At 42.8% G+C, this 20,473-nt stretch overlaps 1 protein-coding gene across 1 annotated transcript in view; it reads right to left on the bottom strand.

Annotated features, from left to right (window-relative positions):
* The window catches only part of CFTR (CF transmembrane conductance regulator), a 442,294-nt gene extending 424,800 nt beyond the window's left edge, over window positions 1-17,494 (bottom strand). The window contains exon 1 of the mRNA XM_030216424.1: window positions 17,401-17,494. Within this exon, the coding sequence (XP_030072284.1) occupies window positions 17,401-17,453 (53 nt within the window). The 5' untranslated portion in view covers window positions 17,454-17,494. The remainder of the gene's footprint in view (window positions 1-17,400) is intronic.
* Between the last annotated feature and the right edge of the window lie 2,979 nt (window positions 17,495-20,473).

A 20,473-nucleotide genomic window follows, 5' to 3' on the forward strand; every position in this document is an offset into this window, starting at 1 on the left:
GACATTTCAGACTGTGTTTGTTGTTCCTATTTACATCATGCTGAGTACTTGACAGTATTAATTTGCAATCTTTTGTCTGATTTTTATTTTTATTTAACCCTTTAGTGTCCAATGTTCCCATCAATCTGTTCCCATAGTGGAGGAGTGGCCTAATGGTTAGGGTGGTGGACTTTGAACCTGAGGAACTGAGTTCAATTCCCACTTCAGGCACAGGCAGCTCCTTGTGACTCTGGGCAAGTCACTTAACCCTCCATTGCCCCATGTAAGCCGCATTGAGCCTGCCATGAGTGGGAAAGCGTGGGGTACAAATGTAACAAAAAAAAAATATGGCATATTACAGGAACATTAGAGACTAAATTAAGGACACCTAATCTACTACTGTCCCTTTTGCAATCTCACTATTGGATACCCTAACTTCCCTGTTTTGGTGATATCTTTAAAAGATACAATATCCCAAACCATGCGCTTTTGAGCGACTGTCGGCCTTCCCCCAGTCTCTAGTTTAAAAGCTGCTCTATCTCCTTTTTAAATGCGGATGCCAGCAGCCTGGTCTCAGCCTGGTTAAGGTGGAGCCACATCCTTACGGAATAGCCTCCCCCCTCCCCAGAATGTTGCCCACTTCCTAACACGTCTAAAACCCTCCTCCCTGCACCAACGTCACATCCATGTATTGAGACTCCGGAGCTCTGCCTGTCTCTTGGGCGCTGTGCTTGGAACGGGTAGCACTTCAGAAAATGCCACCCTAGAGGTTCTGGATTTGAGCTTTCTACCTAAGAGCCTAAATTTGGCTTCCTTAGGTAGGAAGGACAGAACCATCCATAGTGTTACCCCTGATTCTGAAAACTGAAGGAAAAGATCCTGGCACAACAAGGCCTGACGCTCGGAAATCCTACACGCCGAAGCCATGGCCACCAAAAACATCGCCTTTAGAGTCAGATCTTTGTCAGAAGCCTTGTGCAGAGGTTTGAATGGCACAATGTCTTAAGCACCAAATTCAAGTTCCAAGTTGGACAAGGGTGATGAATCAGAGGGCACAAATGAAGAGTGCCCTTCAAAAACTGAGCCATATCAAAATGTTCTGCCACATACAAACTGGATACACGCCCTTGAAAGCAGGCAAGCGCCACCACCTGAACTCGAAGAGAATTATATGCCAACCCCTTCTGCAGGCCCTTCTGCAGCAAGGCCAACAGCTGAGATACTGTCACATGGAAAGGGAACCAAGCATGTTCAGCGCACCAGGCCTCAAATGTGCTCCACACTCTAGCATACGCCACAGTAGTAGTGTGTTTCCTCGCACGAAAAGGGTAGCTATCACCGCATCTGAATACCCTGTCTTTCTCAACCTCGACTGTTCAAGAGACAGGCCGTAAAGCCAAAGTGGGAGGGATCCTCCATCAGCACCAGACCCTGATTTAACAGGTTGGGAGTGGGTGGAAGTCAAAGGGGAACATCGACTTGAATATGGACAAAGTCTGCATACCAGAAAGATTGTTCCCCTGTGCCATCCAATCCTGTGCAGGACCTGGCCTATTAGGGGCCATGGTGGAAAAATGTACAGGAGCCCTGTCTCTGACCAGGGTTGGAGGAGAGCATCCAAGCCTTCGGAGCTGACGTGTCTTCGCCTGCTGAAGAAGTGGGGTACCTCAGTTTTGAGATGCGGTGCCATGAGATCAAAATCCAGCATTCCCTACTACTGCTGAATCAGCTGGAATACTGCTGCAGAGAGTTACCATTCCTCATGATCCAGATTGCGGCTGAGAAAATCCGTTTGCACACTGAGCTGTCCTGCTACGTGTGCTACAGACAGAGAAAGGCAGTGGGCCTCCGCCCAGTCTTGTAGGCTCTGCAGCCAATGCAACACTGCGCATACCGCTTTGACGATTGATGTATGCCACCACAGTCATGTTGTACGACAGAACCCGAATCGCTTTGCCCTCCAATAAATCCTGAAAACCTCGCAGGGCGTTGTTGACCATTTGCAGCTCCAGTTGATTCATTGGCCAGCTGGCTTCCATCTGACTTTTATCTCTGTCCACTGACCCTGTGCATGCTGGTGGAGGCAATGAGTCCCCCAACCGCTCAGGTTGGCATCTGAAACCACTACCACCCACAATGGTGATGCTAGAGGCATCCCCTTTTGTAAGGTGGAGTGAAGAAGCCACCAGTGCATGCTGCGCCTCGCCTGAGGCAACCACGGCAGTCTGTGCTGATAATCCTGGGTTACAGGTGACTGTTCAGCAATGAGTGCTGCAGCGGGTGCATATGTGCCCTCACCCAAGGAACCACATCCAGAGTAACAGCCATGGACCCTAGTACTTGCATATAATACCAAGCACAGGGACTCAATTTCCAACAAAAGGTGCACTTGCCCTGAAGTTTGTCCCGGTAAGTAGACTTGGCCCTGTGTTGTGTCAAATCGCAACCCCAGATATTCAAGAGACTGGGATGGGACAAGATGAGATTGATCACCCATTCGTGGGACTACAACAGGGACAAGACTCGTCCGGTGATCTGCCGACTCTCCTGAGTCAAGGCAGCACAAATCAACCAGTCATCCAGGTAGAGAGCCACCTGATTAACACTCTTTCTGGAGAAATGCCACCACCATAACCCTTGAGAAGGTCCGAGGGGCCGTAGCCTAGATCAAAGGGTAAACCCGAAATTTGAAGTGGCAACCGAGCATGGCAAAGCGAAGGAACCACTGATGAGGCCAAATGGGAATATGCAAATATGCCTCCTTGAGGTCCAACGCTGTCAGGAACTCTCCAGGATGTACCAATGCTACCACAGACTGAAGAGTTTCCATGCGGGAAATGTTTGACCTTCAAAAATTGATTGACCTTTCTGAGATCCAAAATGGGATGAAAAGAACCACCTTTTCTGGGAACCAGAGTAGCGGCCCTGTTGCTCCTCGCCAGCGGAACAGAAATCACAGCTTCGAGGTCCAGGAGAGACTGTAAGGAGGCCTGTACTTCCAACCGCTTTGTTGCCGTGCAGCACCAAGACTCTAAAAAACAAGCTGTGACAGGAGAGGAAAACTCTAGCCGGTAACCATCTTGGATAATATCCAAGACCCACTGATCCACGGTCATGTTGGCCCATTCATGTTAGCCCACTCCTCCTCGTTAGAGAGTGTCAACCAACCCCCTACCTGAAACAGCAATAAGAGGGCCAGCACTCCATCATTGGAAGGAGCATCCTGTAACACCCTGATGGGCTGTGGTGCCCATAGTTCTCTTGTCATCACAAAAAGATTTCTGCTGAAAACGAGAGTGCTGGAAACCCGTGGACGCATGCCTTGGGCGATACCGTCTCAACTCCCGGCCAAGAACCAGGCTTAGGCTTATCCTCCGGGAGGCGCTGAGATTTCAAATTACCCAAATCCTTAACTAGCTTCTCAAGATCCTCCCTGAAAAGCAGCTTGCCTCAAAAGGGCAACTTAGTGAGACGTTGTTTGGACGCCATGTCAGCAGCCCAATGCCACAGCTACAAAAGACCCCGAGTTGTAACCGCCAGAGCCATTTCCTCAACCAAAGCCCAGAGTAAATCATACGAGTGCCAAATATGCCAGATCAGACTCCAACTGCGGAGCAGATGCGGCCAAAGAACAGGAAGAGTCCGTATCCTGCTCCAGCACCTGCTGAAACCAGCTAAGGTACGCCCGGGCCATGTAAGAGCTGCAAATCAAAGCTTGCAAGAAGAGAGCAGACACTTCAAAGGCGCACTTCAAAGAAGCCTCCAGACACCTATCCTGCATATCTTTCAATGCCACACCACCCTCCACCGGGAGAGTGGTTTTTTTAGTGACGGCTGTCACCAGGGTGTTCACTTTCGGGTGGGAAAATTTAGCCTCCCAGTACGGACTGACCAGATAGCCTTTTCCACCTTCAGACCAGCATCTGGATCAGCCCACTGAGTCGAAATAAGCTCCTGTATGGCCTCATGGACCGGAAACGCCTTAGATGATTTCCTTGTACTCGCCATCTTAGGGTTAACCGTACCCACAGCCTGTGCCTCGGGGTCTGCAATATTCAAAGCTTCCAATGCCCCCGAGATAATAGAAGACAATTCCTCCCTATGAAAAATGAGCACAGCCGAGGTGTCATCGGGCTCCTCTTGAAGGAGTTCTCCCTCCTCCGGATTGTCTAAGCGCGAAGGGTGCAAGGACTCCCCTGATGGAGTCACCAGGGAAGGGGCAGAGGAAACAGGGTCCATTGACCCACCCAGCTGACAACAGGCCCATAAGCAAACATTTAGCTGCAGGATCCTCCAAAGAGCTGGAAGCAGGATGCCCCCAAATTCCCAGGGGACCAACTGGGAGTTGAAAGGGAGTGGGGGAGGGGGGCTGAGGTAATGCCAGTTTAAGCAGGTAGACCTGGTGCAGTAAAAGTACAAACTCCAGGGAAAAATCTCCCCAGAGGACAAAGTCCCAGACAGCACCCCAGAACACCACACGTTCCAGCCAAAGAGACCCCGATACAGCCGCCAATTGAATTAGCCTCCTGGAGCACCACTGAGTGCGAAGAATCTATGGTGGGAAAAACTGCAGCCACCTGTTCGGCCAGCCCCACATCAGCAGTCAAATTCAAGATGGTGCGCATGTCCTGCATCTCCATGTGGGAAGGCACTTTGTCCATCTCAGCGCAGCCCATGGGACAGACTCGCCGCTGTACGACGTTTTCCGCACTGGGAGCAATGCTCAACAGCCTCCGCTGCCATGCTAACCTGTGCAGCTAAAGAAGAAAAATAAATACTTCACTTACTGAGACGGGCTGTGGGTCTCCCCTGCCGTGATCTCCGCAAGGCAGGACTGCAGCACACAAACAGTGCAGGGAAAAGCTCCTCAAACCAGCAGAGAAATGGTCCGGCCGACTGTCTGTTTTTCTTATTTTTTTTTTAACAGCTCACTGCTCTCCCCGGGCTTTTTTTTGTGTGTGTGAGGAAGGCTGGAGGAAGAGAGACAGACACTAGCAACCTTGGAGGAGAATATGGGGAAAACGACTGGGGTGAGGCAGGGACCCAAGTGAACAGGTATGTCCCCAAGGATGGCTCCACTAGCCAAACATCCCCTTCCTCAACTGGCCAACCCAGCCCAGGAGTTCCCCAGAAAGGCACTGGACTTGTTCTCCAACTACTGAAGTTGTCATCAAAGCCCAGCCCATCCAAATCAGTCCAACCACAATCAGAGCACAGACCGTACAGGTCTGCCTGGCACTGGCCTATCTGTCCAGCAACGATCAGTGCACAGACCATAGAAGTCTGCCTTGCACTGGCCTTGTTCTCCAGCTATTGAAACTGAATCTGTCCAGCTATGATCAGGGCACAGACCATAGAAGTCTGCCCAGCATGGGCTTTGCTTCCCAATTACTGGTGTTGCCATCTAATCACCGCTAAGCTTGTTTGGTTCCATGCCTTCTATACAGGATTCCTTTGTTATTTATCCCACCCATTTTCATCTCCACCACCTCCCATGAGGGTATTCCAGGTATCTACCACACTCTGTGAAAAAGTACTTCCTGACATTATTCCTGAGTCGGCTCCCCTGCAAACTCAGTTCATGTCCTCTAGTTCTACCACCTTCTCATCTTTAGAAAAGGTTTGTTTGTAGATTAATACCTTTCAAATATTTGAATGACTGTATCATATCACCCCTGTCACCTCTGTCTCTCCTTTCCTCCAGGGTATACATGTTCAGGTCCTCAAGTCTCTCCTCATACGTACGTCTTGTGATGCAAACCACAAACCATTTTCACTGCTTTTCTGTGAACCGTTTCAATCTTTTTACGTCCTTAGCAAGTTACAGCCTCCAAAACTGAACACAATACCCCAAGTGGCGCCTCACCAATGACTTGTACAAGAGTATCAACACCTCCTTTTTTCTGCTGGTTATACCCCTCTCTATGCAGCCTAGCATCCTTCTGGCCGTGGCAATGTCTCCAACAAATATATTAAACAGAATCGGCCCCAGTACCAACCCCTAAGGCACTTCATTACTCACCTTCCTTTTCTCTAAGTGGATTCCATTTACAACCACCTTCTGTTGCTTGTCAGTCAACCGGTTTCCAATCCAGTTCACCACTTTGGTTCCTATGTTCAGCTCTCTCAGCTTATTCATGAGTCTTATGTGAGGAACCATATCAAAGGCTTTGCTGAAATCCAAATAGATTATATCTAGTGCATGTCCATTATCCAGTTCTTTGGTCACCCAGTCAAAGAAATCAATCAGATTCGTTTGATAGGATTTTCCTTTGGTAAAGCCATTTTGCCTCGGATCCTGCAACCCGTTGGATTCTAGAAAGTTAACTATCTTTTCCTTCGGCAGCAACTCCATTGTTTTTCTTACCACCAACTATTATCCATCATATTCTACCCAAAATCTTCACCATATACTTATGAAATGTACCCTTTCATCTACAAGCTTCTCGTGCAAGAGTTAGTAGTGGGGCTGCTAGGCAATAGTGATCAAACTGCATTCAAATTTGTTGTTACTAGAAGGAAGATGCTTAAAAAAAATCCTACTTCTGTAGCACTTAATTTTAAAAAAGAAGACTATGATAAAATAAGAAAAATAGAAATAAAAACTAAAAGGAGTCAGAGTCAAAAGTTGGAATGAGGTGTGAGCATTATTTAAAAAGTCCATTTTAGAAGCCTAGGTAAATATATTCCACAAAAGATCCTCCTCTCTTCTAAAATAATGTGTAACTGAATACACATTATTTTAGAAGACAGGAGGATCTTTTGTGGCAACGCCATTTCAAATCAGTTGGTAACTGAAGATGTGCTATTCTAGAAGAGAGGAGATCAAATAAGTTTGCGTTTAAGCAAATTTTTACCAGTGTATGTTCATACTCTAGATCATCTGAGATTGTTCAAGACCCCTGAGGTAGGCCTTAGGGCCAAAACACGGCCTTGTTGGGTCGTTTTTATACAATAAAGCGTCTTTTGGTATCCTAACTTGGTTTTTCCTCTTTTTTGTGCCATTTTATATACAGTACATACATTTATATACCATATGACTGATTTTGAGATTTTCTTCATATGTAATTTATTTTGTACGTTATTTTATATTGTATGATATCTTATCAATTATACATTTTATATGTATTGGTTATATAGATTTTGTATATATATTTATTACTTTTTTAATGTTCTATCCGTTACAATTCAATAATAATTTTTTCATGTGGGTGTTCTATTTGTCACAATTCAATGATAGTTTTAAAATGAAGTATTACTCTGGCAGTTTGTCACACATTATATGTATATTTCTACATTATCTTAAGTCATGGTGCTATTATGGTATCAGCCGAGTTTTGATGTATTTTTATTTTGATCTGTTTTACCATTTATTTCACTATTATGCTTGTACTCATTTACGTATTTATTCAATTTATTTATTTATTACATTTGTATCCCACATTTTCCCGCATAGCACTAGGCTCAATGTGGCTTACAGGTTCCGGAGAGGAGAGTACCAACTCCGGGAATATTTACAGAGTGGAAAATAGAGTAACAGTAGGTGCAAGGAAGCTGATAAGGTCCTGGAAAAGAGAATACAACTCTGGGACGAATATATAGTAGCATATAGAGAAAAGTAATCCCAATGAGGCTGATAAGTCTCAGGGGATAGGACTACAGCTTCTAGTGAGCAATACAGAGTAGGATAAGGGTAAAAGTATACTTAATTATAACTGGAGTGGTAAAATTCGTACAGTTTAAGTAATAGGATTATGTGGAAGGGGTATTGTTCATTTCTTAGATCGAAAGATGTGATGCATTGTTCATGAATTAGTTTGGGTCTGCTGGGTAGGCTTTCTGGAAGAGGTGAGTCTTGAGGTCTTCGAAATTTTAAATGGGTGTTCACAGTTCTAATGTTTCTAGGTAAAGCGTTCCAGAGCTGGGTGCAAATGTAGGAAAAGCTGGATGCATATGTTGATTTGTATTTTAGTCCTTTACAGTTTGGGTAATGCAGGTTTAGAAACGTTCTTGATGATTCCATGATGTTTCTAGTTTAGTTATTTGTTGCATTTGTATCACACATTTTCCCACCTATTTGCAGGCTCAACGTGGCTTACATAGTACCGTAAAGGCGTTCGCCAATTCCGGTATAAACAGTTACACAGTGATGTTATGGTAGAATAAGGTTCATGTGGAACAAACATATTAGGGAATCGTATAGAGGAGGAGTTAAGTTATATCCATTACGTTCTTTGGTTTCGTAGTGTTTCAGAGTTCAGGTATTTAAGTAGGGTTGGTAGGGTATGCCTTTTTGAACAAGTAGGTTTTTAGTGATTTCTGGAAGTTTAGGTGGTTATAGGTTGTTTTCACGGCTTTTGGTAGTGCGTTCCATAGTTGGGTGCTTATGTAGGAAAAGCTGGATGCATAAGTTGATTTGTATTTGAGTCCTTTGCAGCTTGGGTAGTGGAGGTTTAGATATGTTCGTGTTTATCCGGTTGTATTTCTGATTGGTAGGTCAATGAGGTCTGTCATATATCCCGGGGCCTCGCTGTAGATAATCTTATGAACCAGGGTGCAGATTTTGAAAGTTGATAAGTCGATAAGTTCGGTTGTGTACGTTGGGGCCAGACCATGGATTATTTTGTGGACCAGAGTGCAAATTTTGAAGGCTATTCGTTCCTTGACTGGTAGACAGTGCAGTATTTCACATAGGGGTTTAGCACTTTCGAATCTTGCCTTTCCAATAAATGAGTCTAACTGCCGTGTTCTGAGCGGTCTGGAGTTTCCTTAAAATCTGTTCTTTGCATCCCGCATATACGGCGTTACAGTAGTCAACATGTGATAGTACCATTGTTTGAATTATGTTACGGGAAGTTTCCCTTGAGAAGAATTGTTTGATCCGTTTGAGTTTCCACATTGCATGGAGCATTTTCTTCGAGGTGGCAGAGGCTTGGCTCTCCAGGGTTAGGTTGGTTTCAATAGTAATTCCAAGGATCTTCAGTTTGTCCGATATTGGGAGAGTATGTTCCGGGGTTTTTATGGATGAAGGGAGGTTTGTTTTGTGCTGAGAAGAGAGAATAAGGCAGTGAGTTTTTTCCTTGTTGAGTTTGAGTTTGAATGCCAATGCCCAGGCATCCATTAAGCTTAAACTAGTCTTTATTGCAACAGTGATTTCTGTTGGATTAGAGTTGAACGGTATGTAAATGGTGACATCATCCGCATATAGAAAGGGATTAAGATACCTATTCACACATAAACGAGTATTTCTTTACCTACAGTATCGTAGCTGCATCCATTTTGTATCACTTTGTTAACATGATTTTTATGTAAGCCGCATTGAACCTACTATTGAGTGGAAAAGTGCGGGGTATAAATGTTACAAATAAATAAATTATGCTTGTATAGATCATGATCAGATTAAATAATATGGGTGAGAGAGGTGAACCCTGGGGTACTCCGCAATCGGAACTCCATGATGGTGATATGTTTCAGTTTGCTTTTACTTGATAAGATCTCGTGGTTAGGAAACCCTTGATCCATTTGAGTATATTCCCTCCTCTGCCTATCTTGTCGAGTATTCTTAATAGTATATATTTTCTATGTGATTCTTTCCAAGTGTTTAGATTTTGATCATTTTTGTTTTTTCTCTAGGCTCGTTCGAGTTGTCTGGTTCTAGATTTTAATTGTTTCACGTTATCATTGAACCATGGGGTCCTGTTTGGTTTGTGAATGTTTTTTTTTCATAAAGGAGCTAATTCATTTAGAACAGTGATACATCTCGATTTCCAATCTGCAAGATAGTTGATGGAATCAGATGGAATAGACCAATTGTTGTCGTAAACTGATTGCCAAAATGCAGTTGAGTCCACTTTACCTCTGGCTTGGTAAGATTTTTTTTCATCAGCTTTGAGCTGCCCATTCTTCAGCCAATGTAGGGTCAGATTTCATTTGAAGTGATCTGACCATGGAATTTCCGTCCATTTGTGGTCAATGACTTTAATGATTTGGTCTGATGTGAATTTATGGGTTAGCAGGTCAAGTGTGTGGCCTTTTCTGTGGGTGGCATTCAGATGTGGCCATTCGAAATCCCATAGTTAGAAGAATTCCTTACAATCTTGGACACCAGTTGAGTTTGGGTCTTCTAAATGAAGGTTTATGTCCCCAATGACTAGTATGTTTGAGTTAGATGTACAAGTGGCAGATATGAAATCCATTAGGGTTATTTATGCTTTGCTTCAAGTGCCTGGCGGTCTGTAGAATAGGACGCAATTTAGATTGCCAGCTACACTTTTATGTTGCAATTGATTGAGGCAATTTCTAGTTGAGGAGTGATTGATTCAGCAGTGGTTGCTAAAGTGAGATGGGATCTGTAGATTATGGCAATGCCTCCGCCTCTTTTACCTATTCTAGTCCAGTGTGTAATGTTGTATCCCAGAAGGCAAAGGTCCAGTATTATGGGATCTTTTTGGTCATGGATCCAGGTTTCGCTGATGAAGAGTAAATCTAAGGTTTCCGATGTGATCCAATCTTTTATAATTTCTGTTTTGTTTACTGTTGATCTGGCATTGATGTAACCTATTTGAATTGTAAGGTATGGATCTTCCGCAATGGTGAAAGTGGGAACCTTTATTAGTTGCCGTTTGTATGTCGATTAGAATTATTCGAGCTTTTTTGTGTTGGTTGTGCAGTTTGTTTGTGGGATTATATTTTGCTACTGTAGTTCTGTTGCCGGTTTGGTTGAGGTTGGTGTATCTGGTAATCCTGAATTGGCTGTGTAGTATTGGTATGGTGTTATAATCATCGAGAGGTGTGGCTAACAGTATTTGGACCAATGTTAAGGAGTAGATTCCTAGGAGTAATTTCATTACGCTCATTCTGGCACCTTTGTGTAATAGCGAGTGCTTTCGGTTTTGCGAGTGTGATCTGTTGCATGTTAAATTACTTCTAAGAATGAACTCATGGGGGAGAGTGGAGTGTTGTTAGGGGTAATGTTTTTTATGAAGTGAGGTTTATTTGGACTAAGTTAATGAAGTAAAGAAGGAGTGTGCATGTAAAAGTATGAAAATGATAAAGAGGGTATATGAATTCATGGGTGTTTATTAATTGTTGTTTTGTTTTCTATAGCCCCTGACGCAGCCCTGCTGGGCGAAACATGGCCTGTGTCGGGCTTTATTTTTTTATAAAAAAGGTTATTTACTCAATAAAGTCTATTTTTATCTCCTACTGATCTGCTTCGTTGTTTTCCATCTTGGAGTTTGCAGATCATCTGCCTTGCTGTTTTCTTGGACCCTCCCTTAACTCCGTTTCCAGGGCTTCCTTTCAATTTATTTCTTTCCTTTTCTCCTTTCTTCTTCATTTCTTGCTCTACATCCATAAGTAAAAGCTGGGTCCTCCGCTGACTTGACTGGAGGAGGTATAGAGTGGATCCAGTTTTTGCCTATTTTCTCCATCCATGTGCAGTTTTTCTTCTCTTTTCCCTTCTCTCCGTCAGTATGCATCTCCTTCCTATTCTTCCCTCCCCTCCATCCATGTTCATCTCATTTCCTCTCCTGTCCCTCCCCTCCATCCATGTTCATCTCACTTCCCCTCTCTTCCCTCCCCTCCATCCATGTTCATCTCACTTCCCCTCTCTTCTCTTCCCTCCCATCCATCCTTGTCCAGCATTTCAACTCTCTCCCCTCCCCTCCATCTGTGTCCAGAATTTCTTGTCTCCCCTAAATCCATGAGCATTTTAGCAGCCAGAGCCAAATGGCGAGGGAGCAGAGGGGACCGCTCCTACTCCTGACCACTGCACAACTGTTGAGAATCACTGGGTGTGTCTCGGAGGTGGACAAAGAATCCTGAAGGTTGGGAGGAGAGGTGATCGGGGATGTGCAGTGTTCAACACTGCAATCTCTGAATTTTAAAATACCCACAGATGTGGCAGTGCTGAAGCAGGCACATCTATGTGGCAGGGTTATCAGCAATTATTTAACAGCCATCTGCTTTTGCAAAAAATGTTGCTCTCACTGGAAATCCCTCTGCAGGGATGTTTATGCAGGCATGTATTTGAGAAAGGGATCTATGTCAGCAGATCGCTTTCTGAAATACTTTCGTAAATATAGACAGCCCAATTTAGACGTCTCAAACCATGTTTAGCCATCCTTTCTAAAATACCACTCCACACAACTGAGCGTCTAAATGGCAGATTAAATTTAAAGTAGACAACTGCAAACTGATACACATAGAGACAATCAACTACTGGTGCAAAATGCTGGGTTCTTAGGAGTCACCACGCAAGAAAAAGATCTTAGAGCTATTGACAAATACACTGAAATTTTCAGTCCAACATGCCGCAGATGCTAAAGTAGCAAATAGAATGATAAGGATTATTCTAAAAGGGATGGAGAACAAAACAGATATATTATGCGTCTGTATAGGACCCGGTGCGATTGAACTTTGAATATTACATGCAGTTCTCATCACCCCCATGTCAAAACGTATACAGAACTAGAAAAGGTTCAGAGGAGGGCAACAAAAATGACAGAGATAAAAACACTTCCCTTGTGAAGGAAAGCTAAACAAGTTAAGGATCTTCAATAGTGTAGATACCCTAAAATGTTTGAATCATATGTGGAGGAAGCTATAAAAAAAAAATAGGCAGATGGGCCCAGTCCCACGAGCCAATGTTAACCAGGGGCATGACTGGTCAAGGCAGGGCCTGTAGATGGTACTGATGCACTCTTTTGGGAGAGGAGAGGGTAGAAGCCATTAGGCCCTGCATCCGCGGGGCCTGTGGAGTCAGAGTGTTTGCTTTGTAGTTTCAGTGTCAGAGCAGTCAGTTAAGAGGGTTTTCTGACAGTTCTACTAAGACATCAGGGGCAGGGTGTTCACTGGATCAGGCCTGCTTTATCTAGCCATTGGGAAGCACTGCAGACCTCAAAGCCGCTGCTGCATAGTCCTTGGCAGATGCCTGGGATGCATCATGGCCTTAGTGAGGCAGGTGCAGGCATCCTTGGGAGTCTCTCTGAGGCTGGCATAAGGGCTGGGTATGCCTACATTTTGGGGTGGGTATCTCTTTACAGCAGCAGTATGTGGGTGGGGGAGGGCTAGGAGCTGTAAATACTGGCAGAGGAACAAAGCAGGTGTGGTTTGAAGTAGGGGCTCCAGGATGTTCATTTTTGGGTTTGAGCTAGAGCTCCTCCCCCACAGTTTTCTGTGCCAGCTGACCTAGTAGGAGGAGCTGGGGGGTATGCCAGTTTGCCTGGGCAGGGGTCTTTCCCTTGGCCTTTGTTTTGGCAATGGATTGGAGCCCTCTGGGAGCATTATGGTTGGTGCTTCTGGCTCAGCTTTTGGTAGTAATACAGGGTCATTCCTGCTGCCTACACTTCTACTGTCTGTGCCCTGAAAATGGCAAGGACAAATCAAGCTCAAGTATACATATAAAGTATCACATACAATGAGTTTATCTTGTAGGGCAGACTGAATGGACCGTACAGGTCTTTATCTGCAGTCACCTACTATGTTATATTCTTCTGTGACTCCTTCTTCTGGTACCACTTCTGTTGCACAGGTCCCTTCTGGTTTTCTTCTGTTGCACAGGCTCATCCTGTTGCGCAGTTCTGCTCTGTGGGTTATCTTCAGCTTTGACTTAAGGAGGCAGGTCTTTGCATTTGGAGTGAAGAGCAGTCCAGATCACAAAGGCTGTTGGAGGTGGCCAGTGAAGAGCGGGTAGCTGGAAGTGCCTCTACAGCATCAGTAGCAGCTATGTACTTGGGCAAACAATTCAAATGCGAGCAGTTTCTCCAGGAAGAGAATTCACTAGTCCCAAAGCTCGCTTCTTTGGCTATTAATTAGCCTTCCACAAGTATCATTTCTATTTGACTACTTTGTTAGTTTTCTTAGGCAATTTTTCAAATGTCTGTACAAAGCAGATTTTATAAATCCCCATGGAGAATGAATCTCAGTTTACAAACCTGACTCCTGAAGTGTTTATATTTTTATTGCACACTGGCTTTGTGATATCATCTTTTGTTTCATAACTTAGAGAAGAAAGTATACTCTAAATTTAATCACAGAACAAGGTACCAAAGACCACTTGCAATAAATTACTTAGCAGTTATTTATTGTGACTAACCGGTTTTAGCCATTGATAATTATAACACTAGCAAATAATTATTCAACTAAATGCCAGAGGTATTCGTTACAGGTAAACTAACAATTGGTACTAGTTGGTGAACCAAGGCAATGCTAAACAGTTATTAATAAGTTCGGCAAGAATAAATGAATTAAACAGCATATTTTAGGTTCCACAAGTTTTTCCTTTGCACCAAACATATGCCTTTAAGCAAAATATGCACTAATTCAAAATTACATTAATAAGGTGGGTTTTTGGGGCTGTTTCCTAAGCATAGCAGTTTTAGCAGATCTCTGTGTTTGTAAGTATAATTAGAAAAGAGGGTGTTTTCAGGCTCAGTTTTGCCTTAGAGAAAGAGTTGCAAAATGTGGGGGCAAAATCTCAGTTATTCACTTTTAAAATGATAGTACACTTTGACATCTCATATGCAAAATGATTTATCTTTTCAACAGGGAAACATCTCAAAATAGAACAATAACTCATGTAATTTTTTAATTTTGAGCTTTTCTTAGAAATAAATATATCCAGATTGTAGCAGACTATAATTTTTGAATTGGAATATGAAGGAAACCCTTATCAGACTTGCATATATGAATGATTTATATCTGCAATAAAATGATAAAATTTGTGATTTTAGTGGGTTTTAATGAAAAAGTTTATATATTTGAAATTTGTGTTCTAGGTCAAAGCTTCTTACAGTTGCAGACTTACAAACAGTATACTAGCTTCATAAGACACATACATATAAGAAGAAACCATTAAAAAATGAAAACTTTGATTGTTAAAGTTTATTTTCAGAACCTTAAGTAAAAGATACACAAATCTGCAAAAAGAAATTCCCACACAAGTCTAAAGACTTGCAGATTATTTTGAAAAGTAGCTTTATAAATTAAAACAAATACATTTATCATAGCACAAACCTTTTACACATCTGCAGCATATTTTACTTTTGCAGTCGTTAAGAAAACATTCAGGGGCATAGTTATCAACATGGGTTATGGTTAAGAGGTTATTCTTAGGCTTGCTTTCCTGAAGTAAGCTATGAAAAACGTAAGGCTGTTTATAGTTATTCTGCATGCTGTTTTAGATTTTTTAATTTGTCAATCTGTACTTTCTATTTCTTATCTTTTCATTACTTTTTATTCTTTAATTTTTAGGGCTGCATTTCAATTAAAATTCATAATCACAATTAATTGCATGATTAAAGGTATGTATGTTATTTATTTATCTTTTTCCTACTACTATGTTTATAAAACTACTGCAGCTCCTTGCAAAGGAGGTTAAGTGACTTGCCCAGAATCACAAGGAGCTGCAGTGGGGGGGGGGGGGGGGGGAGGAGAAATAAATAAATAACATACCTTTAATTAAGTTATTAAAATTTTACTCAAAATGCAGCCCTAGTTATTCCCCCCCCCCCCCCCCCCCGTTTACTAAGCTATGCTAGCTGCTACAGTGCACTAATGCCGACACAGCCCATTCACTTTGTATGGACTGTGTTGGTATTGCTGAGCGGATTAGTAAATGGGGGCAGGGGGGGGGGGGTTACCACTAACTGGTGCTAGCTTAGCACAGATCCCATTTTATGCAACGAGACCTAGTTACTAATAATTGGGGTTAATAGTAAAATAGCAGGACTAAAGGTTAGCCCAGTTGATAAGCTCCCCCATCAGACTCTGTTTATCTAAAGAAAGTCCTTGTTTCCAAGTTAACCTCATTGCTTGTTTTCACCCAGTCCCTACATTTTGCAGGAGGGAGATTTTGCACCAGTCCCGAATTTCTTTTTTTTTTTAATCATTTATTTATAATTTTTTCATTTTACAAGGATCACTTGCAAAACAGTAAAACAGAGATGATTGTACATTAAAACAATATTAGAAGAAAACAATCTCAACAAGATAAATGGATTTTATACAATCTTTCTCTTTCTTAGACCACAAAATAAATAGGGAGAGTGAAACAAGACAAGGAGAGAGTCCCGAATTTCTAACATCCTGAAGTGCTGATTTTAAAGGAGTAGAAGAGTTAGGGACTTCAACTGCCACACTGCTTTGGGATACAAGTTCAAAACCAGGACTAGCCAAACTGTCTCCTTTCTAAAACTAACTCTGAGCTCTGCCACCTGGCCCCCCAATAAATCCCTGTGAGGAGAGGCTAGTCAATGGTATTAAGACATCCGACTTTAGCTTTGGAAATTGCTCCAGTCAACAGAGGAATACCATCTTCATTTCTACTGGCTGACTTTAGCCAGCCTGCCCAGTGGATGCCCTGTCCGGTATTAACCAGATTATCAGTTACCTTGGAGGGATATGCAAAAGCTTCCCTCCTCATTTCCCTAGTCTAGGATCTGCTGAAATGTTCTGGAATGGAAACGTCCAAAGGAGGAGGAGGGGTGGGGAAGATCAATCATGTACAAAACTCTGGCCAGTAGCTAGCTACCTGTCAACTACTTCCCCTACTCCGGACCGTTCAGGATCTAGTCAGAACATCTTTCTTCTCTTCGCCTCAGGATTACAGAATGGGAGCAGTTGTCCCCCAGGTGCGAGATTCCTCGGGCAGCACGAGGCAGAGGAGCTATCCTGATAGGCCACTGCTGCCCGCGTGCGCATCCCCCAAGGAGCGCCGTTTGGCCCTTTAAAATTTAAAAATAAATCAGAGGGGGAGGGGGAGGAAACAGACCCCCAAATACCGACTCTTTTCACTACTTTGTCGTAAGAGATTAATGAGGTACGATAATAGAATTTTTGTGTGTGTGTATATATATATATATATATATATATTTTTTTTTTTAATATATATATAGGCTCACAACAAGCAGCGCTTTACTAATTTCAAACTTTTATAACTGTAAACCAGCAATACCTACTAACTGGCATAGGAAGTTATTTCACTGTATTTGTTCAGACGAAATACTTTACCTATCTCTAAAGCAGGAAGACAGCAGTGCATGCCAACAAGTAATTTTGCTTTGGGATTATTAACTGCTGCTACTCGAATGTGTTGTAAGATATGAAGGCAGTAGGCAAGGAATTAAGTAATAAAGTGCCGAGGTTGCTCGGATCTTAAGTGTCTCACAACGCCCAGTATAAATAGGCATTGCTAATATTAAATACACTTGCTATAGAGCCCTCAAAATACCAGTGAAGATTATTTTTTTTCTTGCCCATTTCATCTTTGGAAAAAAGGGTATAAAGGAAGGTAATTTTGTTCTTTAATTAAAAAAAAAAACCCCAAACCATCAGATCAAAATCAAAGGCACCCAAGTCAGACAAGAAAGACTCAGCACGCGTTCCTCCCAGTACATAAATACATATACGTCTTCTTACCTGAAGAAGAGTTTGGAGAACACGTTTGCCTTTTCAATGGGAGATCGCTGCATGGTACTGACAGGGTGTGCTAGGCAGCAGCTAGCTGTGACTGTTAATTTGCTAAATCTCACTAGTCCACTCTGTTCCTGCTCTCCCACCTTATTCACTTCGGGCTGATGATGTCACTCCCTCCCTCCCTGGCTCTGCCTCTGCCCAGGTTCAAAAGCAGGGGAAGCAGAGAGCCTGCCCTCCTTCCCTCTCCGTCCTCATCGAGGAAAGCTTTCATCGCCCTCAGCCCCCCTGGCTGCCTTTTTCTCGCTCCCTAGAGCAGGACTGTGCAGTGGGACAGTAGGTCTTCTTGCTCTTGAGTTTCTCTAAAGAGTACAGATTGTCTCTCTGACTCCACTGCAGGGCTGTCACACCTGATCAGCCAACTGCCTTTGCCTCCCCCTGTACTGCCTTTTCTTTTCCTTCACCAACGTTGCCATTCTTACTGTGTAGGTGGTATTGCGATGAAGTTCAACTCTGCTGCTCGGTCCCTGGCAGCAGTTCTCTGAACCAGAGCCCATCTTTTTTTTCTTTCAGCCCTTAAAATAAATACGAAGTATGACTCCCGTAGCGTTTGGTGTGCGCAGAGGCAGATAGTTCCGTGCCCGTGTCCGCGTTTTTACAGTCTCCCCCCTCCCGCCACCTGATCCGTCCTGGGGTCTGCGCTGGTAACCTGAGCCCCGGTGGCAGGATCGGGTTCGTCTGCCTTCCAGAGCAGCTCCCAGAAAATAGGGATTTATTATTACACTCTGAACAGCGATCAGAACTGTTTTTAAAACTGCCATGCAACCCCGGCGAACAGCAAAGTAAATATTTGAAGGTTCACGCATTATTTTGGAAGCGAGGGCGCGCTGGGCGCTTTCTGAGGCGCTGTTGTTGGTGCGGGGGTCATCTGTCAGTCAGCAGAATGATAAATCTGTCAGTGTGGGAAAGCTCTAGCCAAGTAAACTTTTGCTTTTCGTACGTGCAGGATGGTTTGATTTTTTTTCACTGTTGAGACAGAAACCCTCGGGAACTTCGTGACCCCAAAAGTTCCTGAGGTTCCAAAATACAATCTTAGTACCGACAACCTAATTCCTTGAAGGTATGGAAAGTAAGAAAAATGTACACGCAAATTATTAACACTCTCTGCGTTGCACTCGTTTCATTTTGTCTAGTTAGCACCTGGGCTTTTTCTCATCCTTCTGCCTTCCTTGCAGATCTATAGGGACGCAAGAGTCAACTTTTCAAAATAATTGGGGATGCTAAACTCAATCCTAATAATAAACTAAATCCTAATAATAACACAAATGAGTCTTCATAGTCACGATGAGTAAGTTTGATGCATACTGGGGGTGCTACTGCACCTATAGCACCCTAAAAGCTGAGACCCTATGATGGAGACCCAGACCCTGTTCACCCGTCTGAAGGAAAAACTCTGGTGTCTGTCGAGAAGGTAGGCGTGTCCTGCCGAAATTTTTATTAGCTGAAACAGGACATCTATTTAATAGTTATACTATTACCTTTTTTTTTTTTTAGCGTGATAAGAGTAGATTCAGACATTTGTACGTATTTGGAATCCATTTGTTCCGAGTATCTGGGAAACGAGACGAGACTGTCCACAAATTTGCAGTATTGAGCTATGCATAGTCTGGTGGTGCCTCGAAATGGAGGCACACCGACTGCAAAATAAAAGCATCAAAACTACCTTTCAGGAAATAAATATTGGTGAGTTGTACTGGATCTCTCATTCTCCCAAGCACTAATCATCAATCAGACTTTTAGAATACATTTAACCTGATGGTACTCAGACAATCCACATCTGAGTTCCATACTTAGACAAAAAGAGGAAGTCACCCTTTCAGTTTTTTTTATTTTGTTGTCACTTTGTCCTGCACTGTTGTAATTCATTTAATGGTTCTGTTTTGTCAGTTTTACGCAACTTTCACAAAAGAATCCTTTTTCACACCAGCATTAGCTACCGTGATTAGAATTCACTTCCTCTTTTCCTTATTGTAAGGACCTGATTTATCCAAGACAGTTTTCCTATTGGTACACAATCATAAATCATGCCTTTGGAGAAGACATTTCATTGTTGATTCTGCAATTTCTATCACACATTTAGGGGCCCTTTTACTAAAGTATGATGAAATCTGGGCTTAATGCAGGATTTTCTCACACATAAAGCCCAGATTTAATTGTCACTTTTATAGGCCTTTTTTAAAAATAAATATTTGCAGGTCATGTACTAATGTTCCCATTAGCACATGATACCTACAAAAAATTAATATAGGAGCAATTACCACCTCCTATTTAGGAGGCACTTTGTGTTATCCAGTTAGCACTAATCATAACATAACGCCAGCTAATACTCACTCTCTGTATAAGACATGTCCCCTGAAAACATTTTTTTAAAATAAGCAACTCACTGGTTACTGCGTGCTAACAGGCAAAATACTGCAAAATGCATTAAAGCATTTTGCGGTATTTTTCTTATTCTCATACATTAACCCTGCATTAAGGGGCTCTTTTACTACACTGGGGTAAAAGGGGCCCTGCGTTGTCCTCAGTGCATGGATTTGCCATGTGCCGAGGCCCCTTTTACCATAGCAGGATTCTTCTGTAAAAATAGGAGGAGTGTGGTAGCCGTGTTAGTCCACTCTTAAGGTTATCAATAGAAATCAAACAAAATAAAACATGGAAAAGAAAATAAGATGATACCTTTTTTATTGGACATAACTTAATACATTTCTTGATTAGCTTTCGAAGGTTGCCCTTCTTCCTTTCCGATCTGAGGAAGAAGGGCAACCTTCGAAAGCTAATCAAGAAATGTATTAAGTTATGTCCAATAAAAAAGGTATCATCTTATTTTCTTTTCCATGTTTTATTTTGTTTGATTTCTATTGATAACCTTCTGTAAAAATAGAAATCACTGTGTAGTAAGTATATACTTGCCAAGTGGCCATTTCCTGGGGGAGCCCTTACTGCTTCCCATTTAGGAGGCGGTAGGGGCTCCCACACTAACCCGATGATAACCTGGCTGCGCATTGCACTGCCCAATTAC

The sequence above is a fragment of the Microcaecilia unicolor genome, chromosome 10 (genome assembly GCF_901765095.1).
Source record: "Microcaecilia unicolor chromosome 10, aMicUni1.1, whole genome shotgun sequence".
Classification (NCBI taxonomy): Eukaryota; Metazoa; Chordata; class Amphibia; order Gymnophiona; family Siphonopidae; genus Microcaecilia; species Microcaecilia unicolor.